The sequence below is a fragment of the Eschrichtius robustus genome, chromosome 9, assembly GCF_028021215.1.
Source record: "Eschrichtius robustus isolate mEscRob2 chromosome 9, mEscRob2.pri, whole genome shotgun sequence".
In the NCBI taxonomy this organism is placed as follows: domain Eukaryota; kingdom Metazoa; phylum Chordata; class Mammalia; order Artiodactyla; family Eschrichtiidae; genus Eschrichtius; species Eschrichtius robustus.
This window is the reverse complement of record NC_090832.1, coordinates 70,168,357-70,188,990: the sequence shown is the minus strand read 5'-3', so window position 1 is coordinate 70,188,990 and position 20,634 is coordinate 70,168,357. Positions and strand designations below refer to the sequence as shown.

Here is a 20,634-nt window from a genome sequence, read left to right as displayed (position 1 = left end):
CCCCAACATGTTTTTAGACAAACAAATTTATAGCTGTCACATATATGCCTAAGGAAGCAAAAGAAGAAAAAATGATTAAGAAAAAGTGAAGGAATGATAGAAGAGAGAACAGAAAAGCCAAACTGAAATGAAGTATCAGGATGTCACTTCACATTCAGCCTGTGAAGTTCACAGGCTTTATTTTGTAGCTCTAACTTTCAGCCCAAAGAACAATATCTGAGTCCCAATTATCAACTCAGTGACAAATGACAAATCTGTTCTTAAAATATGAGCTTCAGAAGCAACCTTCCTACCCAGGAGTACCCGTCAAGAGCTGCACCACATGACAGGAGAGCTGGAGAGTGGGCGGGCACCTTGTAAATCCGAATGTACTCTTCTATGCTCAAGTCCCGAAATTTCTGCCAGAGTGTAAGTGCTTGCGTGTCGCCCAGTTCCAATCGCTGGAAGAACTCATGTGCTGATTTTGCTACATTTTTATCGTCTGCTGCTTCTTTATTAACTTGTACATAAACCTAAAGGCACAATAGTACATTAAATGAAGTACATTACTAGTCACTGTTATCTCCAAAAAGGAAAAGAAGAAAACAAAACAATCTGGAGAATTCTCATTTAAAGGTTATACAAGTGCACTCGTCACAGAGTGTAACCTTTTTTTTCTTTTTTTTTTGCCATGGACCCTTACCTTAGTGAGCCCTAATAACCCCTTCTCAAAATGCATAAAGTAAAATACATAGGCTTATAAAGGAAATAATTACATTGAAATACAATTATTCAAATTTTAAAAAATATTTGTGATATAGTAACAGAGGAAAGTGCTAAATTTCTGACTGAGGTTACTGAAAATAATATGTAATTTTTTCTTCTCATCCAAGTTCACAGACCCTTAGGTTAAGAATGCCTGGTTAGGGACTTCCCTGGTGCCGCAGTGGTTAAGAATCCGCCTGCCAATGCAGGGGACACGGGTTCGAGCCCTGGCCCGGGAAGACCCCACATGCCATGGAGCAACTAAGCCCGTGCGCCACAACTACTAAGTCTGTCCTCTAGAGCCCACGAGCCACAACTACTGAGCCTGCGTGCCTAGAGCCTGTGCTCCGCAACAAGAGAAGCCACCGTGATAAGTCCGCGCACCCAACGAAGAGTAGCCCCCACTCGCTGCAACTACAGAAAGCCTGTGCACGGCAACGACGACCCAACACAGCCAAAAATAAGTAAATAAATAAATTTAAAAAAAATAGGGACTTCCCTGGTGGTCCAGTGGTTAAGACTCTGCACTTCCACGGTAGGGAGTGCAGGTTCGACCCCTGGTCTGGGAACTAAGATCCGACATGCCGCACGCTGCAGCCAAAAAAAAGAATGCCTGGTTTAGACCACGCTAGCATTACTTCTAAAAAAAAAAAAAAAGTGAAATTATTGCTGCAACTTCTCTGAGAAAAGATTGAAGCTAGTAGAATGGTTCAATCTGGAAAAGAAAAGGCCACAGGGTGATTCAGCCGTTGTTTTAATGAAAAAAATTTTAAACTGTTCTCTAAATCTGCAAAGACCAGAAAAAAACAGGTGATTTAGGAAGACCTTTGGGATAGTTAACTTAGTTATACTCCGACTTGGGCTCCTGAGAACCGTGTGGAGCACGCACTCCTGGAGTGCTTTTGCACCATCCGTCCTGGCTGGCTGAGTTCTGCCCCAACCCAATGAGAGGAGTGCAGTTGGATGGCTTGTTAAGGGCTCTTCCACTTCTAGGATTCTGTGTTCACAGAATCATTTTCCAGTCTCTAAAATGCAAGGTTCATAAATGACATAAAAATATCAACACTACAGCTCAAGTAATACTGAAGTTATGCATTACGGACTATAAAGATTTTACTTACAAGTTGTAACTCACTTCCAGGGTGAAGCACGAACAATAAATTTACTATCCTCATATTTTTTTCCAGAAAGCTATTAAAGTAGCATGAAAGTAATAAAAATTGGCAAATAAACTACCAAAAAATATGAGGCCTCTAAACTCTTACAGTAATATCAAAATATCATGGCAGCAGCATTTGGGTAGAAAAAGTGATTTTATTGCTGGAGAATACTTTAGGACAACCATAATGTGGCTTATACTCACTAGATACTTACCAACAAAAGGGACAGGGCATTAAACAACTATCTCAAGCTAAAAATGTCTCACCTTTCATAGATGGCTCATGTTAATTATTGGAATGGCAGAAGTAAATAACTCAGTACTCCTAAATAAAGGTTAAAACTACCTAATCTTTTTTTTCCCCCTCTTTAAAGCATATTGTGCAGAAAAGAGTTAACATAGCAGGCCTGGAAACTGTTATCCTTAAAATGTGTTGTTTGCAAGGTTAGCCCTTGGCTGGCCTCTGGGAACTTGAATTTTGAGAATGTTCCCACCAACCTAACTGATAAGAGTGGCTCACGGTGCCTAAACTGTTTAAGCAAACAATATGGTTTATGCCAAACACCTGCTTTCCTTCTGGGAGTTTGGAATTTTACTACATGCTACACAGGGGGTGCCTACATATCAACCTCCAATCGAACCTACCAGTCAGCTTCCCTGGCAGACAACATTTCACACACGCTGTCACAATTTGTTGTATGAGGAATTAAATGCATCCTGGGTGACTCCACTAGGAAAGGACTCTTGGAAGCTTGGGCCTGGTTTCCTCTGGACTTCCCCCCATGTGCCTTTTCCCTTTGCTGGTTTTGTTTTGCATCCTTTTGCTGTAATAAATCATAGCTGTGAGTACAACTATATGTTGAGTCCTGTGAGTCCTAGTGAATCCCTAACCTGGGGGTGATCTTGGGAGACCTGACACACATATCATAAAAAATTAATTTCTACATGGTCCTATGAATAAGTCAGTTAGAAAACAGAGAAAGAAGATTTTTGGTAAGGCATAGGAAAACAGTCACTGTAAGATAATAATCGGCAGACTTCCTGACCTTTGAATGACCTATCCATTGACAACTGTGTAACAGTCCAGCCTACAGGAGTAAAGATATATATGTGTCTATAAATGGCTTGTGATTCAAAGTTAATCTCTCCCCCCTTCCCCCATCTCTCTCTTCCCGTCTCTCTCCATCTCTCTCTCTCTCACATACACATGTGTGTGTACATGTGTGTATTCGATTTCTAAGCAAATATACAAAAAATATCCTTAGTTTCAAAAGAGGAAAGGTATTAGTTTTTTTAAAAAAATTTAGGACCCTAAACTCAAATAGCCAAACATTTAGAAATCTAATAAGCATTCAAAATATTGATAAGAATATTTTTAGAAAAAAAAAAATCACCAGAATCTTTTCCCTTTCTTAAAATTTAAAATAGAAATAATTAAAACATAACAAAAAGCCCTTCCTAATTCTTGAAGAACCCTGGCATTTCAGCAATTTGTAGTGATAAACCAAACATTACTGAAAATCAACTGATACTATCAAACAATAGAAGAGCCTTAATTAGCACTTAAGAATCTGCTTGTAAATGCACTATATAAAACTAATTGTTAACATTCATCAACGTTTTAGAAAAGAAATGCGTTTTCCTTCACAAAGTAAATTTTATACTCTGCATTTCTGACACTATAGACAGTTTTTAATCTACAGTTACCATGAACACTCTACCCTTAGAAAGTATGCATTCTGAAGACAGCTCCCTTTTGGGGTTAGATCCAGACTCAAAGGGAATAAAAAGGAAATTTTAAATTTGGATATGATAAATAAGAGAGTGTGGCTGCAGAAAAGTGTTTTTGAGGATGGAAACACAATTTTTCTTTTTAGTTACTAGAATGCAAAAGCCAGCTGTATTTCTGTTAGAGAGTAAGCTAAATGTCTGAGACTTAACTGAAATGAATATTAATCCTTCCTTTTCACTATTTCTAGATGTTGGGATTGCCAAAAAACATATGACATTTTATTTCTAATTTAATTGATTAATTATAATCAGCTCTCGGGATGATCTGCCCAAATGTAAAGAAATAAGTGTGAAAAATTAAAGTAGTAGAAAATGCTCTCACTCCCTCTTATTCTTATTAAATTTGATTCTAGAATACCATTAGCCACATAGGCACAGCTGAATTCCTTGGTGCAGGGCTCTAAAACCCCATCCCTGGTTATTTCTGTCTTTAAAACTGAGAGTAACTGCTAAGGATGGTTAGCGTAACTTGGACACTAAAGACCCTTTTATCTGAATGTTTATTTGCCCTCTATCTTAGAATGCATTTAATTTTGATCTCAGTTTTAAGAAAATAACATGTATCAAATTCATGATTATAATTCAAACAAGCTCATTTTTAGTTTCATGTTTCATGTATTGATCGGAAATTTCTCTGGTTGAGACTGATTCCTGATGTTAAATGAAATATTAAAGAAATTCAAATTAATGTAATTATAATTTAATACATCAATACATCAAACAGCTAATAAAGTCAAAACTTCCTAGGTAAAAAAATAACTCATTTGAAGTAATTATTAATTACCAAATTTCTCATTAGTACATCATTATCAGCATATAAACAGCATTTTACCATCCCTTCATCTTCTTTTAATGTTTGGAATCTCCTATTTTTATCCTCTGTACATACACAGTAACATCCATGATACCTTACACCTTTATCCAAGGGTGATAATTACTAACTTGTAGATCACCATGCACCCGTGCCTAATAAATACTTTCCTCATGCTGAAGGAAGTGTTTTTCATACATTTCAATAGGGTGAGATAATGACTGAGCTCTTAACATGTATTCTGGCCTTGCTCGGTATTTCCATCCTTGCTCTAAGAACGCTCAGAGGGCAATGGGACACTGTAGTGCTGTCCCAGGGGAGTAGGGGTGAGGCAGAAAGGCACGTGGCTTTGCGGAAGATGGCCAAGAGCAATGGTGAAGCGGAGAAGCTGCAGGCAGAGAGGAAAGGAGAGCTGCCTAGACTGAGGAGGAGCTGAGGGAAACACTCCCGGGAGCAGGAGAAGCTGAGCAGCCCCTCAGGTGGCAGCAGGCCCTCAGAGGGCAACGGTTCACAGTGTCCCTACACAGGGAGGCTGGTCTCTGGGCCTGTGGAACTGGGCCACAGCAAGACCTCCAGGTCAAGTCTGTCAAATAAGCAGAGCTGTGTGCCTCTATGGCATCATGTAGGCTTGGGTACTGGCCTGTGAGTCAAGACCAATGTGGACTGAAGCCAAGAAAAGGCCTCCATGGCCACCCTGGGATGCACATAAGAGCCTCAGTGTGACCTAGGAGGTGGGAAATCCCTAACACTGACTTAAGCTGAGTCCCACCGCTCTCAAAAGTGATGGCTGTGTTCCAATCTAGGTTTAGAATTTAAAAGCTATTTCTTGTAGGTAAGTGTTATAATGAGTAAAATCCACACCAACCATAACAGTCATTTTTCCTGAAAAAAGTAAAGTGACCTAAACCAACAAATAACTTTTGAATTCAATTCTTTAAAAAATAAGAATTTTTAACTGCATAAATAATCCTATATATGTCTAGAATCAATTTAGTCTTGAATTACTTTAAGTTTGAGAAGTTGTTTTGAGATTCGAAAGCCAGAAAACACACGGTCTCTTGACGAGTGAACACTTCCTCCACATTTTAAAAAACGGGAGCAAGTAAACATTATCACTCATCAGGTTGGTGCTTTGGTCCTGTCCTATTTTCTTTTTATTACTTCTTTTTTTTTTTTTTTTTTTTTTGCTACTGATATAGGGAAACTCACGGTGAAGTCTGTTATCTAATATTACCTAGTAATACATCATCTCTGACTTTCTATGTCTTTTTTATTAAACACCCATCACTGTGATTACCTCAAATCCTTTCAGAAAGGGGCAGGGTAAAAATAATGAAATACTATAGGGGTCATTTTGAAACTTTAAAAATGCCAGTGCCACGGTACAGGACTAATGCATATTTTATTGGCATGATATGTACCTCTTATGGCAGGCTGCTCATATTTCAGAGGAATTCTATAGTTCACTAAATCCAAATTAATATGCAACACCAATAAGTCAAGTTCTAAAACCTTCTAGGGCAAAAAAAACCCCAAAACAAAAAACCAAAAGCAGAAAAAGCAGCTGGGTTATACGTTCTTAAAGGCACAGTGTTATCAAGGTCCATTCAAGTAGTTTAAATCTAGGAGGAACCCTGAGAAATTACTTTTAAAAATTATTAAAACAGGTATGAGTAAATGATGACTCCCATATGCCCATGATTTAGATTTAACACTAACTTATCATAAGAAATTACTTTTAGATACAAGTGGAAAGCCTTTTTGATAAGTATTCCAAAACTTACTACAAATGTTTTCTTTGAATCAACAGTGCGAATTTTAACAGCAAATATATTATTTAACTCATCAGCCGATTCAGGGGGGAGGAACTATTAAAAACCACTTCCCGTTTTGTGACAACAAATTAGAACAACTAAAGGAAAGGTTTCAAATGTTGGCTAACAAAAGTCCTAGGTCTATGCACAGCATGGCCAGATGTCCTGGGAAAAGAATGACTACAGGTACAGAGAAACACCAGTAATAAAGCAAAGCACAAACGTGGAAATGCAGTAGAGAAACGACTGTAGTTGTAAATATTTTCATCACAGAAAAGAAATGTTAAAACTATCACATAATATCATTTCTAATCTGGCCAAGAAACCAGAACTGGGGGGATACTGATCATGGTGCAATTTAGAGGGATGTAGGCCACGAAATCTGCTCCTGGATGGCCGAAGCCAAATTCAAAACAAATACGCCAGAAGGTTGAAACTGCCAAAACTAAACTACTAATTGTGCCCTTGGTACAGCAACTCAAGGACGAAAGAAAGGAAAATGCTTTGTAAGTAATTACAAGCAGTGGAAATGAATGGCTCAGAAAGGCATTCCATAATGCCAGTGGGGGGCGGTGCAGTGCAGTGCACAGAACACTCCGGAGCCAAACTGCCTGTGTTGGAACCTTGGGTCTGGCCCTTGGGTTCTTCATCAGTAAACTGCATAATAAAATAAGTTAGATTTTTGACCAATGATAAATAGGGTGTCCTACGATAGTTAGCCCTTCCTTGGAGCTATACAATAGGTTTCTTTATGCCACAACTTAAATGGAAGAGGCAAATTCATTCAAGCATTTACTGCAAGGCACGGGTGTGTGAGGCTGCAGATAAAAGATCAGGAAGACAGGTCCTTCCTCTCAAAGAGCTCCAAGTATAACTCGAGAAGGAAAAGAATGGGTTCAACCAAGGTTCAGGTTTTCTGTTTAGGAAGAGGGTAAAATCATTTATTAATATTTGCTTAACGCTCCAAAAAAAAAAAAGGGAAAAAATTCCTCATTTATACTAAACGTTGTTGTTGAAAGTAATCTACAGTGACAGCTGTAATTTTAAAATGCACCTGGGTCTGCAAAAATTAGCACAAAGATAAAATAACCTAGAGGCTGCCAGTTTAGGCTCTGCATTTTCTCCATCCTGCAAAGGAAGGAGGAAGAGAGCAGATAAGTACTCTAAATGGATTTCTATCTTCTATTACAAACAGCAAGGTGGGTGTATTTGACTTGCTCTCTTTTGTCTATAAATACTGCTCCCCTATGAAGCTACTAGGCAAAAGAACACTGAATGAAAGCAACAACACTGTGCCTTGAGTTTCCAGTTTTTCATAAAAGTACCCCCTGCCCTTGTTCCTTCCTTTTGTGTGTCCATCAATTAACAACCTCTAACAGAGATGTCCGATCTCCCACTTCTTATGAGTCTCAAGAGGCAGGACACTGTATTAAACTGCATAGAAAGAAACATATGTTTAGGTTTCTATGGAGTTTAAGAACAAATTTTACTAAAATATTTAAAACATTATGGGCAAGAAAGATTTACAATTTACAGGATTAAATTAAAAACTTCTGAGGTTGGGTGGGTGAAAGATGAGAGTGGTAACTCTCGTATGTCAAACTGTACTCTAAATTCTTAAAAATGTTCTCTCAACGCAGAAGGTCTCCAAGTGGGTATTTGTATTTCCTGCACCGTGGGTTGTCTCTGGGGCCTGGATCTGACGAAAGGTTCACTAACCTCGTGGTAAAAAATACTCATGATTATTCAAAGTTTTAAAAAATAATACAGTAAAAATTCCAGGCACTAAGGTGGCAGGCTTTATAGACAACCATAAAGAATTATTAATTTTTAAACTCTTGACTATCAATAAAACTCTTAATGGGAAAGAGAGAAAAAAAATCTTTTGGTTAATAGTATAAATCAAAATGTAGGCATTTACAGTGAGAGTGAAGGCAAAGACTTAGGAAATCACAAACCTTTAAAGGTCTTTAAGAATCAGAACGTGTTTTGTTAATTTAGCTATTGATACAAAGCCAGCTGCAGGAGAAAACTAATTCAACAAAAAGGAAAATGATGAAGTGCTCTCTGTGGCTCTGGCTCGAGAAGTAAAACATTGATTGGCAAGTGCTCTTCCTCATACACATCCTTAGTCTGATCCCTGGTATGTCACCAGCGTGGCTGACATAGTATCTGTGTTCCTTCTTGTCAGGCCCAGAAACAGCAGAGATAACAACTGGGACAATGAAAAGGAAACACATCCCTTGAGATTAATTGGACAGGAAGGGCTTTATTAATGAACTCCAGGAAGGACTGAGGACAGAAAAGCAGAGTATCCAACGGACTAAATGAGGTAGAACAGAAAGAAGTTCACATTGGGCAAAAGGCAGGAAAAGGAGCTTAAAGAAAAATGAAAAAAGTGCACACAAATTCAGAGAAACACATGTGCTTTCCCCCACATCAGAACAAGAGCAAAAAAGTATACACTCATGTTTTCTCAAGGCTAAATGAATTATACTTATTAACATGAAGAAAACTGCAGTACGTAACTAATAAAAACTGAAAGAGTTCTATGCTGAATATGTTATTCTGTGTGTTTATGCTAAGAAGTTTCTATACCTGGAGAAATACTGTCCCAAATCAACTAAAATACTAGTAAAAGAAACACCTGGATTCGAAAATGAAAGGAACTCCCTAGTAAAGTATAAGCAACATTTTCAATTGTTTTGGGTCCTTGTTTTAAGGAACAGTTTTGTTTTTTTTTTTTAAAACCTCTGGGATTAAAAATATGTTACGAAGCTGCACTGTACTCTGAAAAAATAAGCTGAAGCATTTTCGAACATTGTTTCTTGCCAACTTACTTCAAAGAGATGCTGTAAAGGATTGGACTGGAGTTTTTCTTCATAGCCAAACAGCTGGAAGCCAGTTCCCAAAAGACCTAGCACAGTAATCCATAAATGAAAAAATTATACAATCGAACAGTAGAGAACAGTCATGGCAGGGAACAGGTATAGTTCTATAAAAAGATTAACCTCTCATAATTATGCATCCTGAAAATATTGCAAAACACACACTATCACGTTCTGCTACCCCATAAACTGACACAGGTCAAATTCAATATATTGAATCATAAATTCAATATATTGAAGAGCTCACTGAAATTAATTCCACAGAAACCAAAAGACTTATGAGCTCATCCAAGGCAGAGCCTGGGACTAATTTATCTTTATGCTAACGGTGCCCAAAACCTCCCTACAAGACATTAATAAAACAAGCATTTATTGAGCAGCTACTCTGTGGAAGGACATCGTGATGCCAGGCACTAGACACTCAAAATTTGTGAAAAGAAACTGATGGAAAGTGTTTTCAAAACTAACTTTTTAAACTCGTAGGTGTGAAAATAAAACAAGGTAGGATTAGCTTAGTGTTACAATATTCTTAAATAACTGAAGATAAAACTTGAAACAGCCCTGATTACTTCTCCCATTCAAGGTGACCAAGTGACATAATGCTTTGATCTGGCTGATCTGCTTTGATTTGTCTTCTATTTGCCAATTTTTTTTTTCTTTTAGTCTTTGATGATAAGTTCAGGGAAGGTATTAATTTCAACCTTTTTTAAAAAAATAATTGAGGTTTGTAAACTACAATGAAAATCCTTAGTATGGACTGTGAATATTTATACTCTTAAGATATTTTGCTAAAAGATGACCACAATTTTGGATCGAAAGGATAGATGCAGCCTGGGCCAAGAGTAACTACAGGTAGTGCAATTACTTTAAAAGCTAATCTGTTTCTACAACTGTATCAGTTACCTAGCTTCAGATCTAAAGGAGCAATTGCCACTGGGCCTTGCTGATGTACATTCTTCTATGTAGGCTCAGCAGAAAGTGGGATGTTACTAAACACGGGGTAGACAATCTTTGGGGCTTAGACAGGAACTAGAAGGATGACTAAAACATATACCAGCACTATTCACTTTCAAGCAAAAGCAAATGGGATTATGATTCAGGGTCTTGGGAGTAGGGTGTGGAAAGAGTGTTCTAAAAAACAGAAATAGGACAAGTAAAGGCCAATTCCATTTAATATTCAACCTAATACATTTTCAAAAACTAATTCTGTACTTAGGAACTGTCTGCCAACTTTTAATAGGGGATAGGTGAACAGCCAAAATTAAAACTCTTCAACAATGATGGTTATAATGGAAATGTCGACAGATCATTAACCACAGTAGTCCTTTAGAAAAAAAACCACTACAATAAAATCCTGCAGCTAAAATGTAATGAATATCATAATCACATATTTGCTAATGGCTGTGAAATGCCTGAATCGGCCAAACTGATATAAAGTGGATGCCATCTATTAAATCTGACTGTTCAGCCTAGAGTTCAAACCTCTCAGTACCCACTGTGAACTGCAGGTGGGTTTATAAAATGCAGGGCATGTTTTCTGTTCCTCCACAGTGAATAGTAAGGGCACTGTTAGGTTCAAGTTGTACCCTTTTTAGGGTGTAAAAAGGATTCTGATTAACTGAAAGGATAATATTCAGAAGAGAAGGTCATGATAAATCTGTCTTTTGGAAACTGATTTCATTTCACTAGATATGGAACATAACAGTATCAGTGAACTTCAGAACTGGCGCTTTACAGAAGCTTTAAAATGTTACACAGCCTTTCTTTTGGAGTAGTATTGTGAAATACTTCCCAAGACAGATTCATTCATCATTCTGAGTGCCTCTTAAGTGCCAAGCACTATGGATACAAAAATAAGTAAGACACAGCCCATGCTTTCATGGAACATTTCCCCTAGCAGAGGAGAGAAGCACACAAAAGAATACAGTAAGAGAGAAGCCTATTTGAGTAGAGCTGGGTACTAGGAACTTGGTGATGTGAGAAAGTGGGCAAGGGTGTGTCTGGCTGTCAGAGAACACTTTTCAGAGGTGACACTAGGGCTGAATCTTAAAATGCACCTGGTAGTTGCCAGAGATTTTAATAAAAAGTTCGCATTTCACATGCTACCAGTCCTTCACTACCATAGCAACTTCATTTATCTTGTCCTTCCACACCTTGATTACTGCAGTATATGAGCTAGGAATGGTTCTGAGTAAACTCATGACATTAGAGATAATCTGTGGCACTGAACTGTTTGGGTCTCACTCTTCTCTTTCTCTCTTTTCTTTTTGACCCTCACCCTCACCGCCCCCCTCCGCCACTTGTACAATTTAAGGGGAAGCCAAAGTATCCCAGTTTGTTCTTCCTTTATGCCACTGGCCCAGGGTACGACATTTCATGTAGGATGGACCAGGGAGGCTGGACTTCACTAGTTTTAAAAATGGCAGGGCTGTGGTTGAGAAGGGTGTATACCTAGGCTTACTTTTTCCCTAATACTTACTTCTACATTTAACTAACGAATGTAAGCTACTTTTCTTTAATAAAACCAAAAAAGTCTGTATTTATCAGGTCTCGTTCTGATTGTATGAAGCTTCCTCCCCGAAAACTTACTTGTATGGTGAGAATTACTCTAATAAGTAACATACACGATTTATGCAAAAGAGCCATTAGGGGAAAAAAACAGGTAGGAGGCACTACTTCATCCAATGGAATTCTGCCCATATTCTGTCCAGGTGATTAAGTAATGAGATATTAAAAGAAATTAAACTTAATGATATGAAAAATAAAACCTCAAATTTACTTACCAAATTGCATGCCCCAATCTCCAAGATAATTTATTCTTGTTACTTGATGTCCTAAAGCTTCTTTGAGATTTGCTATAAAGTTTCCTAGTAAATCAATAAAATACACAGTTTCTCATTATCCATTTTGGTATAAGAACCATGTGCTTCTCTAATATCAAAGCATAACACTGAAAATTCTTTTGGCAAAATTTACTAACAATTTCTTTTTACTAAAACATTCATTATTGTGTTTTCATCTACGTTATGGAAAGGGAGTAAGGAATTATTTTGGAGGAGGTAGTTATTCTAAAGAATCTCACAATTTTCAACAACATTAATGGGGGTTAGGAACACATGTTCAAGTAATTGCGATTCCAAGTCAATTCCAAGGACAGAAAATAACAGAATCTCAGTAGTTAACAAGAAATATGTAATTTGGCTATGTCCTAAAGAACCTAGCCATACTGATTTCTCTTTTTCTAGGTAGCCCATTCCACCTTCTTTCAATCATGAAGTCCATCCTCTCATGCCGCTCCCTAACTAACAGCACATAGCAGTCCAAGGCCTCCACCTTCCTGTACTGCTGATGCTGGTTTGACATTTGACCTCTATTCCACTCTCCTTCTAGTGTGCCCTCACATACTGCAGAGGCTGGAAAGCTAAAAATAACACTCCTCAGAATCTCTGGCAGTTAGGGTTCCAGAAGTCATTTAGGTTTGGGCAATTTGATACACTTTGTACGTGATCTAGAAGGTAGAAATGAGGTGGAAAGGGAGCTACCTTTATTTTTTCTGACAAGCACAGTAGTGGAGGCTTTGTTTTTTAGTGGCATCACTACTAGAGGTCCTAGTGTCCTGTCATCTGACCTCCAAGGGAAGTGAAAGATAGGGTATAGGTGGCCTCTTTTGCTAGTCTGAATTCTAGAAGGCATGGCAGGAGTAGTGGCAGTTTCCTGACTGTGGCAGTGGCAGTGATCGCAGAAAAGGCAGAAGCTCCCTTGATGATCAAGCTCTGTGGTATACTTTTGTGAGTCATCTATGTCAGCTTAATCCAAAGCTTCTTCAGCACTCCCAACAACTTTGCAAACTATTCAATATCCCATAGTAAATTCCTTCCTGCTTTTACTAGAGTGGATCTAGTTTTCTGCAAATAACTCCTCGCCAATATGCATAGCTGACAAAGTACTGCAGCTACTTCTCCAGTTTCCCTACTTCTAGACTTTCCCAAGGTATATGGTCTCAGCAACAGGACTCACCTTTTGCAGCTGGTACTCAGACTATATTCCTATTTTTTCTTAGCACCCTAGTATCTTATAAGTCCAACTAAATGTCTGAACCTAGGCTTTTGGAATTAGACTGCCTAATTTCAAATCCTGGCTGCAATACTTACTAGCTGTGTGACTTCGGGAAAGTTACTTTTAGTATCTGAGTTTCCTCATCTATAATCGCAGTACTTAATAAACAGGGCTATTGGGAAACTAGTTGAGATAACACATGAAAACAGTTAACATGGTAAGTTTCAATAATTATCTCTTCCCGGTTCAAATATTTCCCTTAACAACTGTCAAACAACTATCACGTTCAACCCTATGCTTTTGACTTACTCATGTAAGACAACAGCTTTTCTTATACATTGTATTTCTTATATTCTTTTTCATCAAGTCCTGTCATTTCCTCTTTTAAAATGCTGCTTGAGAACTCTGTAACAATGAGAGCTGACTAGTGCGGTAACAATCTATGCCACAAATACTGATTTCTCCAAGTCTTTAAAGTATTCCAGTACGGAATAAATGACTTTCTTGTAAGCATGCAAAAGACAGATTTCTATACTGGAAGACAGATTACATGAGATAAACTCCAAAATCCCTTCCAATTCTAATATTATACAATTCTAACTGCAGTTTTAAGATTGGGCTGCTACACAATGTCATGCTTTAAGTAAATGGAAACCATAAGCCTATTATACACTGAAGCATTACAGCCATGAAGTACAACACTATAGTAATCTCTCTTTATTAGGATAGTCTTGTTTCAATTTTCAGTCTTGAAAACTCCAGTTAGTACTCACATGACTGAGACTGAGTTTCTTTTATAAAACAAATATGAACAAAAAAATTGGGAGGATGACTATCAATCCCATATAACTATTTTCATTTTGGCATCTTTCAGTCCTTCTTCATATGCATACGTATTTTTAACAAGTTAAAATCAAAACATACATACCAGTTAAACCTGGTTTCTGAGTTAATCTTTTGGTTTTGAAACAAATTCTTTTTGCCATTTCTAAACCAATTTTTTCCATTTTTTTGGTCATATTTAATTAGCATTAAGCTCATATAAATTTCAACTTGTTTTTTGTCCTTTTGTTACTTAAGCCTTAAACCATTAGACTGTATTACCAAATACAGCCCCGAAAGGCATGCTCAGTATTTTCTGTGAAACTAATGACACTTACCTATGATGGTAGAACGCAAATGTCCAACATGAAATTTTTTGGCAACATTAGGTGAACTGCAAGATAATTGCAAAAGTTTATTTTTTCTGTTCTAAGAACAAGAGTTCTAAAATGAACTAGGTTATAGCTCCATAGTTTAATACAATTGTGGACTACAGCCTTTGGTAATTTAGGGCAAAGATAGTTAAAGATTAGACATTTAGAGCAAAGATAAATTAGATCTCAGAAAGAACCATCCTTAGTGAAATTGATCCTGTGACTCTTTTTTTTTAAAGATAGTAGTCATCTTTTCTTTTTTAAATTTATTTATTTATTTTTGACTGTGTTGGGTCTTCGTTTCTGTGCGAGGGCTTTCTCTAGTTGCGGCAAGCGGGGGCCACCCTTCATCGCGGTGCGCGGGCCTCTCACTATCGCGGCCTCTCTTGTTGCGGAGCACAGGCTCCAGACACGCAGGCTCAGCGGTTGTGGCTCACGGGCCCAGCTGCTATGCGGCATGTGGGATCTTCCCAGACCAGGGCTCGAACCTGTGTCCCCTGCATTGGCAGGCGGATTCTCAACCCCTGCACCACCAGGGAAGCCCAATCCTGTGACTCCTGAGGTAGTCACATAACATACACAGAAGTGGCACACTTAGGAAGCAGATACATTTGAGGACTGATAAAAAGATGAGGAAATTCAGGCATATGTTTTGATACAAACAATGTACATTATTAGAAATTAAGTTTAGCGCACTACTTCTCAATTCTTTAACTTCTTAAAAATTATTGGGGACCCCAAAGAAATTTTGCTTATATGAGCAATATCTATCAATATTTATTGTATCAGAAATTAAAACAAAAATATAGAAGTATTTATATATAAAGCTTCCCAGGATAACCAGAAATAGGATTTACCACTCCAAATTCTCAAGCAACACATTTATTACTCTTGGTGGTTGAGACGTTGTAATCAGTAATTTAACAATAGCAAATGCTTCTAGAGCACACTCACTATCTGACAGGCACAGTGTTGACACACTTTACATGCATTAATTCACTTAATGCTCAGAAGAGCTGTGATGTAAGGTACTCTCATCTTTTATTTGTGATGAGGGACTTGAGATACAAAAAGGAAAAAAGATAATGAAGCAAATTTGGCAATATCTTGAGGACTCTTGAACCTGGGTGATGAGCCTATGGGACTTAACATACCTTTCCTCTATTTTGTGTATGTTTGAAAATTTCATAAGTTTTTCAGTATTAAAAAAAGATATATTAACTAGAACACAGCTGGTTAAAATTGGTAAAGGGACTTCCCACAGTGGTTAAGAAACCGCCTGCCAATGCAGGGGACACGGGTTCGAGCCCTGGTCCAGGAAGACCCCACATGCCGCAGAGCAACTAAGCCCGTGCGCCCCAACTACTGAGCCTGAGCTCTAGAGGCCGCGTGCCACAACTACTGAAGCCGAGGCGCCTACAGCCCGTGCTCCGCAACAAGAGAAGCCACCGCAATGAGAAGCCTGCGCACTGCAACGAAGAGTAGCTCCCACTGGCCGCAACTAGAGAAAGCCCGTGTGCAGCGAAGAAGACCCAATGCACCAGAAATAAAATAAATAAATAAATTTATATTAAAAAAAAAAAAAAGTGGTAAAAACAGAGCTTAATTTTGGTCTGTCTCCAAAGCATTGTTATCAATATTTACCCTTTTAAGGGTATTACAATTTAAAAACTTGATCCTACAGATACCTGTGCACAATTGTGAAGTCATGAAACTATGACGATATTCATTTAATCATTATTTAGAAAGAAAGCAAATGTTCTTCAATAGGGTTAAAACAACCAGGAAACAAGAAAGATATATACAACACTGGTTTTACGAAACTAAACAACAGGACAGTGAAGGACTGTGATCCCTATGAGGAACGTCAGCCAACAGGGTGACCCTTAGGACTGCCTTACTAGCAAATTCGTGAGATGTAGCTAAAGCAGAACAATCTATACCATGAAATGTTTATATGAGAAAAGAAGAAAGGTTTCAAATCAATGACCTAAAGCTCTCCTGTAAGAAACTAGAAAGGGAGGCTCAAACCAAATCCAAAGTAAGCAGAATAAAAGAGAGTAATACAGATGAAGGTTAAAAAAAGAGAAACTGTTATATCTCCTAATCGTAGTGGTGGTAATGAGACCTGGACATCTTTGACAAAACTCATCAAATTACATGTTGAAATATGGTGAACTGTATTGTACTGTATGTAATTATACCTCAATAAAGCTGATTAAAAAAAAAAATCTCCAGACAACAGAATACTATGAAATAATAAAAATAAGCCAGCCCTGGATGTACTGATATTAAAGGAATGTAAGCTACATTGTTTAATGAAAAAAGCAAGGAGAAGAACAGCAAATAATGTGTGTGATCTGTTTACAAATGCACAGAATATCTCTAGGTGGGTAACCAAGAAACTGGTATTGGTGAATGCCCATATGGAGAGAACTGGGAAACTAGGTTAGGGAGTACACATCCTTCTCACTGAATACCCTTTTATAATCTTTGAATTTTTAAAAACTAGGTATTTATATTATCTAATAATAAAAAAGCTTTCACATAGCTTTTGCATTGTTTTAAAAAAGTGAGTATAGTTGATTTACATTATATAAGTTCCAGGCATACAACAGTGAATCACAACTTTTAAAGATTATACTCCATTTATAGTTATTATAAAAATGTTGGCTATAGTCCCTGTGCTGTACAATATATCCTTGTAGCTTATTTTATACATAGTAGTTTGTATGTCTACCTCTACCTTGCCCCTCCCTACTTCCCTCTCCCCACTGGTAACCACAAGTTTGTGCTCTATATCTGTGAGTCTGTTACTTTTTTGTTATATTCATTAGTCTATTTTTTAGGTTCCACATATAAATAATAACATACAGTATTTGTCTTTTTCTGTCTGACTTATTTCACTTAGCACAATGTCCTCCAAGTCCATCCATGTTGCTGTAAATGGCAAAATTTCATTCTTTTTTATGGCTGAGTACTATTCCATTGTGTGTGTGTGTGTGTGTGTGTGTCTGCACACACACGTGTGTCTTCTTTATCCAGTCATCTGTTGATAATACTTAGGCTGCTTCCATATCTTGCCTACTGTAAATAACACTGCTATGAACATTGGGGTGCATGTATCTTTTTGAATTAGTGTTTTCATTTTCTTCAGATGTATACCCAGGAGTGATATTGCTGGACCACATGGTAGCTCCATTTTTAGTTTTTTGAGGAACCTCCATACTGTTTTCCACAGTGGCTGCATCAATTTACATTCTCACCAACAGTGCACGAGGTTTCCCTTTTCTCACATTTTTGCCAACATTTGTTATTTGTGGTCTTTTTGATGATACCCATTCTGAGGTGTGAGGTGATATCTCATTGTGGTTTTGATTTGCATTTCTCTGATGATTAGCCATGTTGAGCATCTTATTTTTTGTTTTTTAAATAAATTTATTTGTTTATTTATGGCTGCATTGGGTCTTTGTTGCTGTGCACGGGCTTTCTCTAGTTGCGGCAAGTGGGGGCTACTCCTCATTGCTGTGCACGGGCTTCTCGTTGTGGTGGCTTCTCTTGTTGCAGAGCATGGGCTCTGGGTGCACGGGCTTCAGTAGTTGTGGCTCTCAGGCTCAGTAGCTGTGGCTCACGGGCTCTAGAGCGCAGGCTCAGTAGTTGTGGCGCACGGGCTTAGTTGCTCCGTGGCATGAGGGATCTTCCAGGACCAGGGCTCGAACCCATGTCCCCTAAATTGGCAGGCAGTTCTTAACTGCTGTGCCATCAGGGAAGTCCCCCATGTTGAGCATCTTTTCATGTGCCTGTTGGCCACAGCTTTTGTACTTTTTCTTTAGAATTAGAAGAACTGAGTCTATCTAGGGCTTCACAAAACCTCCCTTGAAATCATCAATTTGCCATTCTCTGGCACCACATTCCTGCTCAGAAGGGAATACAATTACATGGAAAATACAAATTCAATTCCTTTGGCAATCAAAGTAACTACTATGAATACAGTTTGGACACTTTACTGAAAATTAAAAAAAAATTCTTTCATGTAATTTCCTCAATCTTGTAAGAAAAGAGATAATATTACTCTTATTTTCCATACAAGAAAAGAGACTAGAGAGATAAACTGTCCCATCTAAGATGACTGAATCAGTTACTAAGTGAAAACTGGTACCCTGATCTCCTGGACTTCCATATTACCAGAGGTCCTCAAGTTGTTTTGTGAGAACACTTCACACTGGGGAACAGCAGGGAGTGGGGAAGACTGTGTTGATGAAAGAAGAGGAAAGGCTACCACTGCTGGCTGTGCTCCTGCAGATTTGATTGGAACAAAATAGGAAAGGCTGACTCTGCAGAGAGGAGAGAGGCAACAGTAGTTAGCTTCAATTCTTACTCTACCTACCAGGTAGAGCCCAAGCCCAGGGGGGACAGTCATCTACGCTGGCACTTTATCACACTGCTCCTGGATCAGACAAAATATAGGGAAACCAACCATATATCAATATATCAGGGAGGCAGGAAAGGTTAAGGATACAGGATTCAGAATCAGCTCTGTGACTATGAGCAAGTTCCTTGACCTATCATCACCATCATCATCTCAATTTAAGGGGTAAGTTTCTTGAACACAGTGATTCTATCTCTTGCTTTGAGGGGAAAGTTGCCTGGTATATTAAAGAAACTCTGTAGTTAAAGAAATTCTCTCCTCCCACCTCTCTCATTTTCAGGACAAATTCAATAATAATGTTTTCTATCAATTTTTACCCTCTCCTCTACCTGTTTGTCTCTACTTTGAAACCACAATGATAAGCGCCACAGCAACTGGAAAACTTCTAAGGGAGAAAGCAGCTATGGTCCCACAGCAATGCCAGATGGAAAATAACAGAGAGCAAAGATGGCTGCTGGGAAATGGACTTTGTTTTCATCAGCATTCAGATGCTCATTTAAGTTCCAGCCTTCCTTAACTGCTTTAGAAAAAAGTTGAGAGAGGCAAATCTATAAGCAAATAAACTGCCATTCAAAAAGCCTATAGACTACAACTCAAATAGAACATGTTATTTTTAGACATAAGCATAAACAAAAAAGAGCATTATATGGGAAACACAAACTTTGGAGAAAAGCCAAAGAATCAGTGAGTAAGAAAGACTAAGGTCTTGGTATTTTGAGCTTGGCTGGGGAGAAGGGATGGTGAAGGGGAAGTGAACGTTGAGAAGAAGGCATTAAAAGTGAGCACTGGTGGCAACTTTTCATGTTTTCGTGTTTCAAGAAACTTGTGATGGCACTATTTCAAGGGTGAATGGGTAGTAACAGATATTATTCTTCTTTCCTACTGATTTTCCTTTGCTGTTGGTTAGGTAAGAGCAAGGAGTGTACAAGTACTGAAGTACCTCCCCAGAGAAGGGTATGTGTCCTGCATCACTGTAAAGACATGAATGAAAAGAATTAAAGGTGGCTACAAACTCTTTGCCACTCTCCGTTAAGAGGTGTAATCTACTCCCCTGCTCTGAATCAGGGATGATCTCGTGACTTGCTTTGACCAGCTGACAGTGACAGAAGTGATGATGTGCCTGTTACAAAACCAGATATTTTACTATCTTGGAGCCCTGAGCACCTTTGTAAAGAGGTCTGGCTATTCTGCTGGAGAATGCAGAGAGAGAGATGCCTGGCCAGCCCTCAGGTGAGATGCCAGACAAGTAAATGAGCCACCCGGATTTCTAGTCCTAGTATAATGTCTAGATGACCAGAGTTGCATAAGTGACCACAGGCAAGTAAAAGAATCATTAGGCTATGTCCTCCCTGTTTTCCTGGTCTACAGAGTCATGAACGTTAAAGTGGTTGTTGTTTTAAGACACTAATCAGGGGTGTGGCAAACTTTTTCTTAAAGAGCCAGATAGCAAATATTTTAGGCCATCTGGTCTCTATCTCAATTATTCAACTCTGCTGAACTCAACTGCCATTAGAGTATGAAAGTAGCCACTGTGACAATATGTAAATGAATGTGCAAGCCTGTATTCCAATAAAACTTTATTTACAAAAACATGGCAGGCTGGATTTTGCCCATGGGCTAAAGTTTGCCAATCCCTGTATCAAGTTTTGTAGTGGCTTGTTATGCAAGAGATGACTGAAATGATGGCAACTTTCCTTGGGGGATGGCCTTAGTGTAGTTCCTCTTTGGGGTGAGGATGACTGCAGA

At 38.3% G+C, this 20,634-nt stretch overlaps 1 protein-coding gene across 2 annotated transcripts in view; it reads right to left on the bottom strand.

Moving 5' to 3' along the window:
- Positions 1 to 20,634, bottom strand: part of RARS2 (arginyl-tRNA synthetase 2, mitochondrial) — an 86,730-nt gene that overhangs the window by 14,795 nt on the left and 51,301 nt on the right. For both annotated transcript variants that reach the window (XM_068550867.1, XM_068550868.1), the window contains 4 exons: positions 14,424 to 14,479; positions 11,991 to 12,074; positions 9,160 to 9,236; positions 354 to 512 (listed from right to left, as the gene is read on the bottom strand). In XM_068550867.1, coding sequence (XP_068406968.1) covers positions 354 to 512; positions 9,160 to 9,236; positions 11,991 to 12,074; positions 14,424 to 14,479 — 376 coding nt within the window. The remainder of the gene's footprint in view (positions 1 to 353; positions 513 to 9,159; positions 9,237 to 11,990; positions 12,075 to 14,423; positions 14,480 to 20,634) is intronic.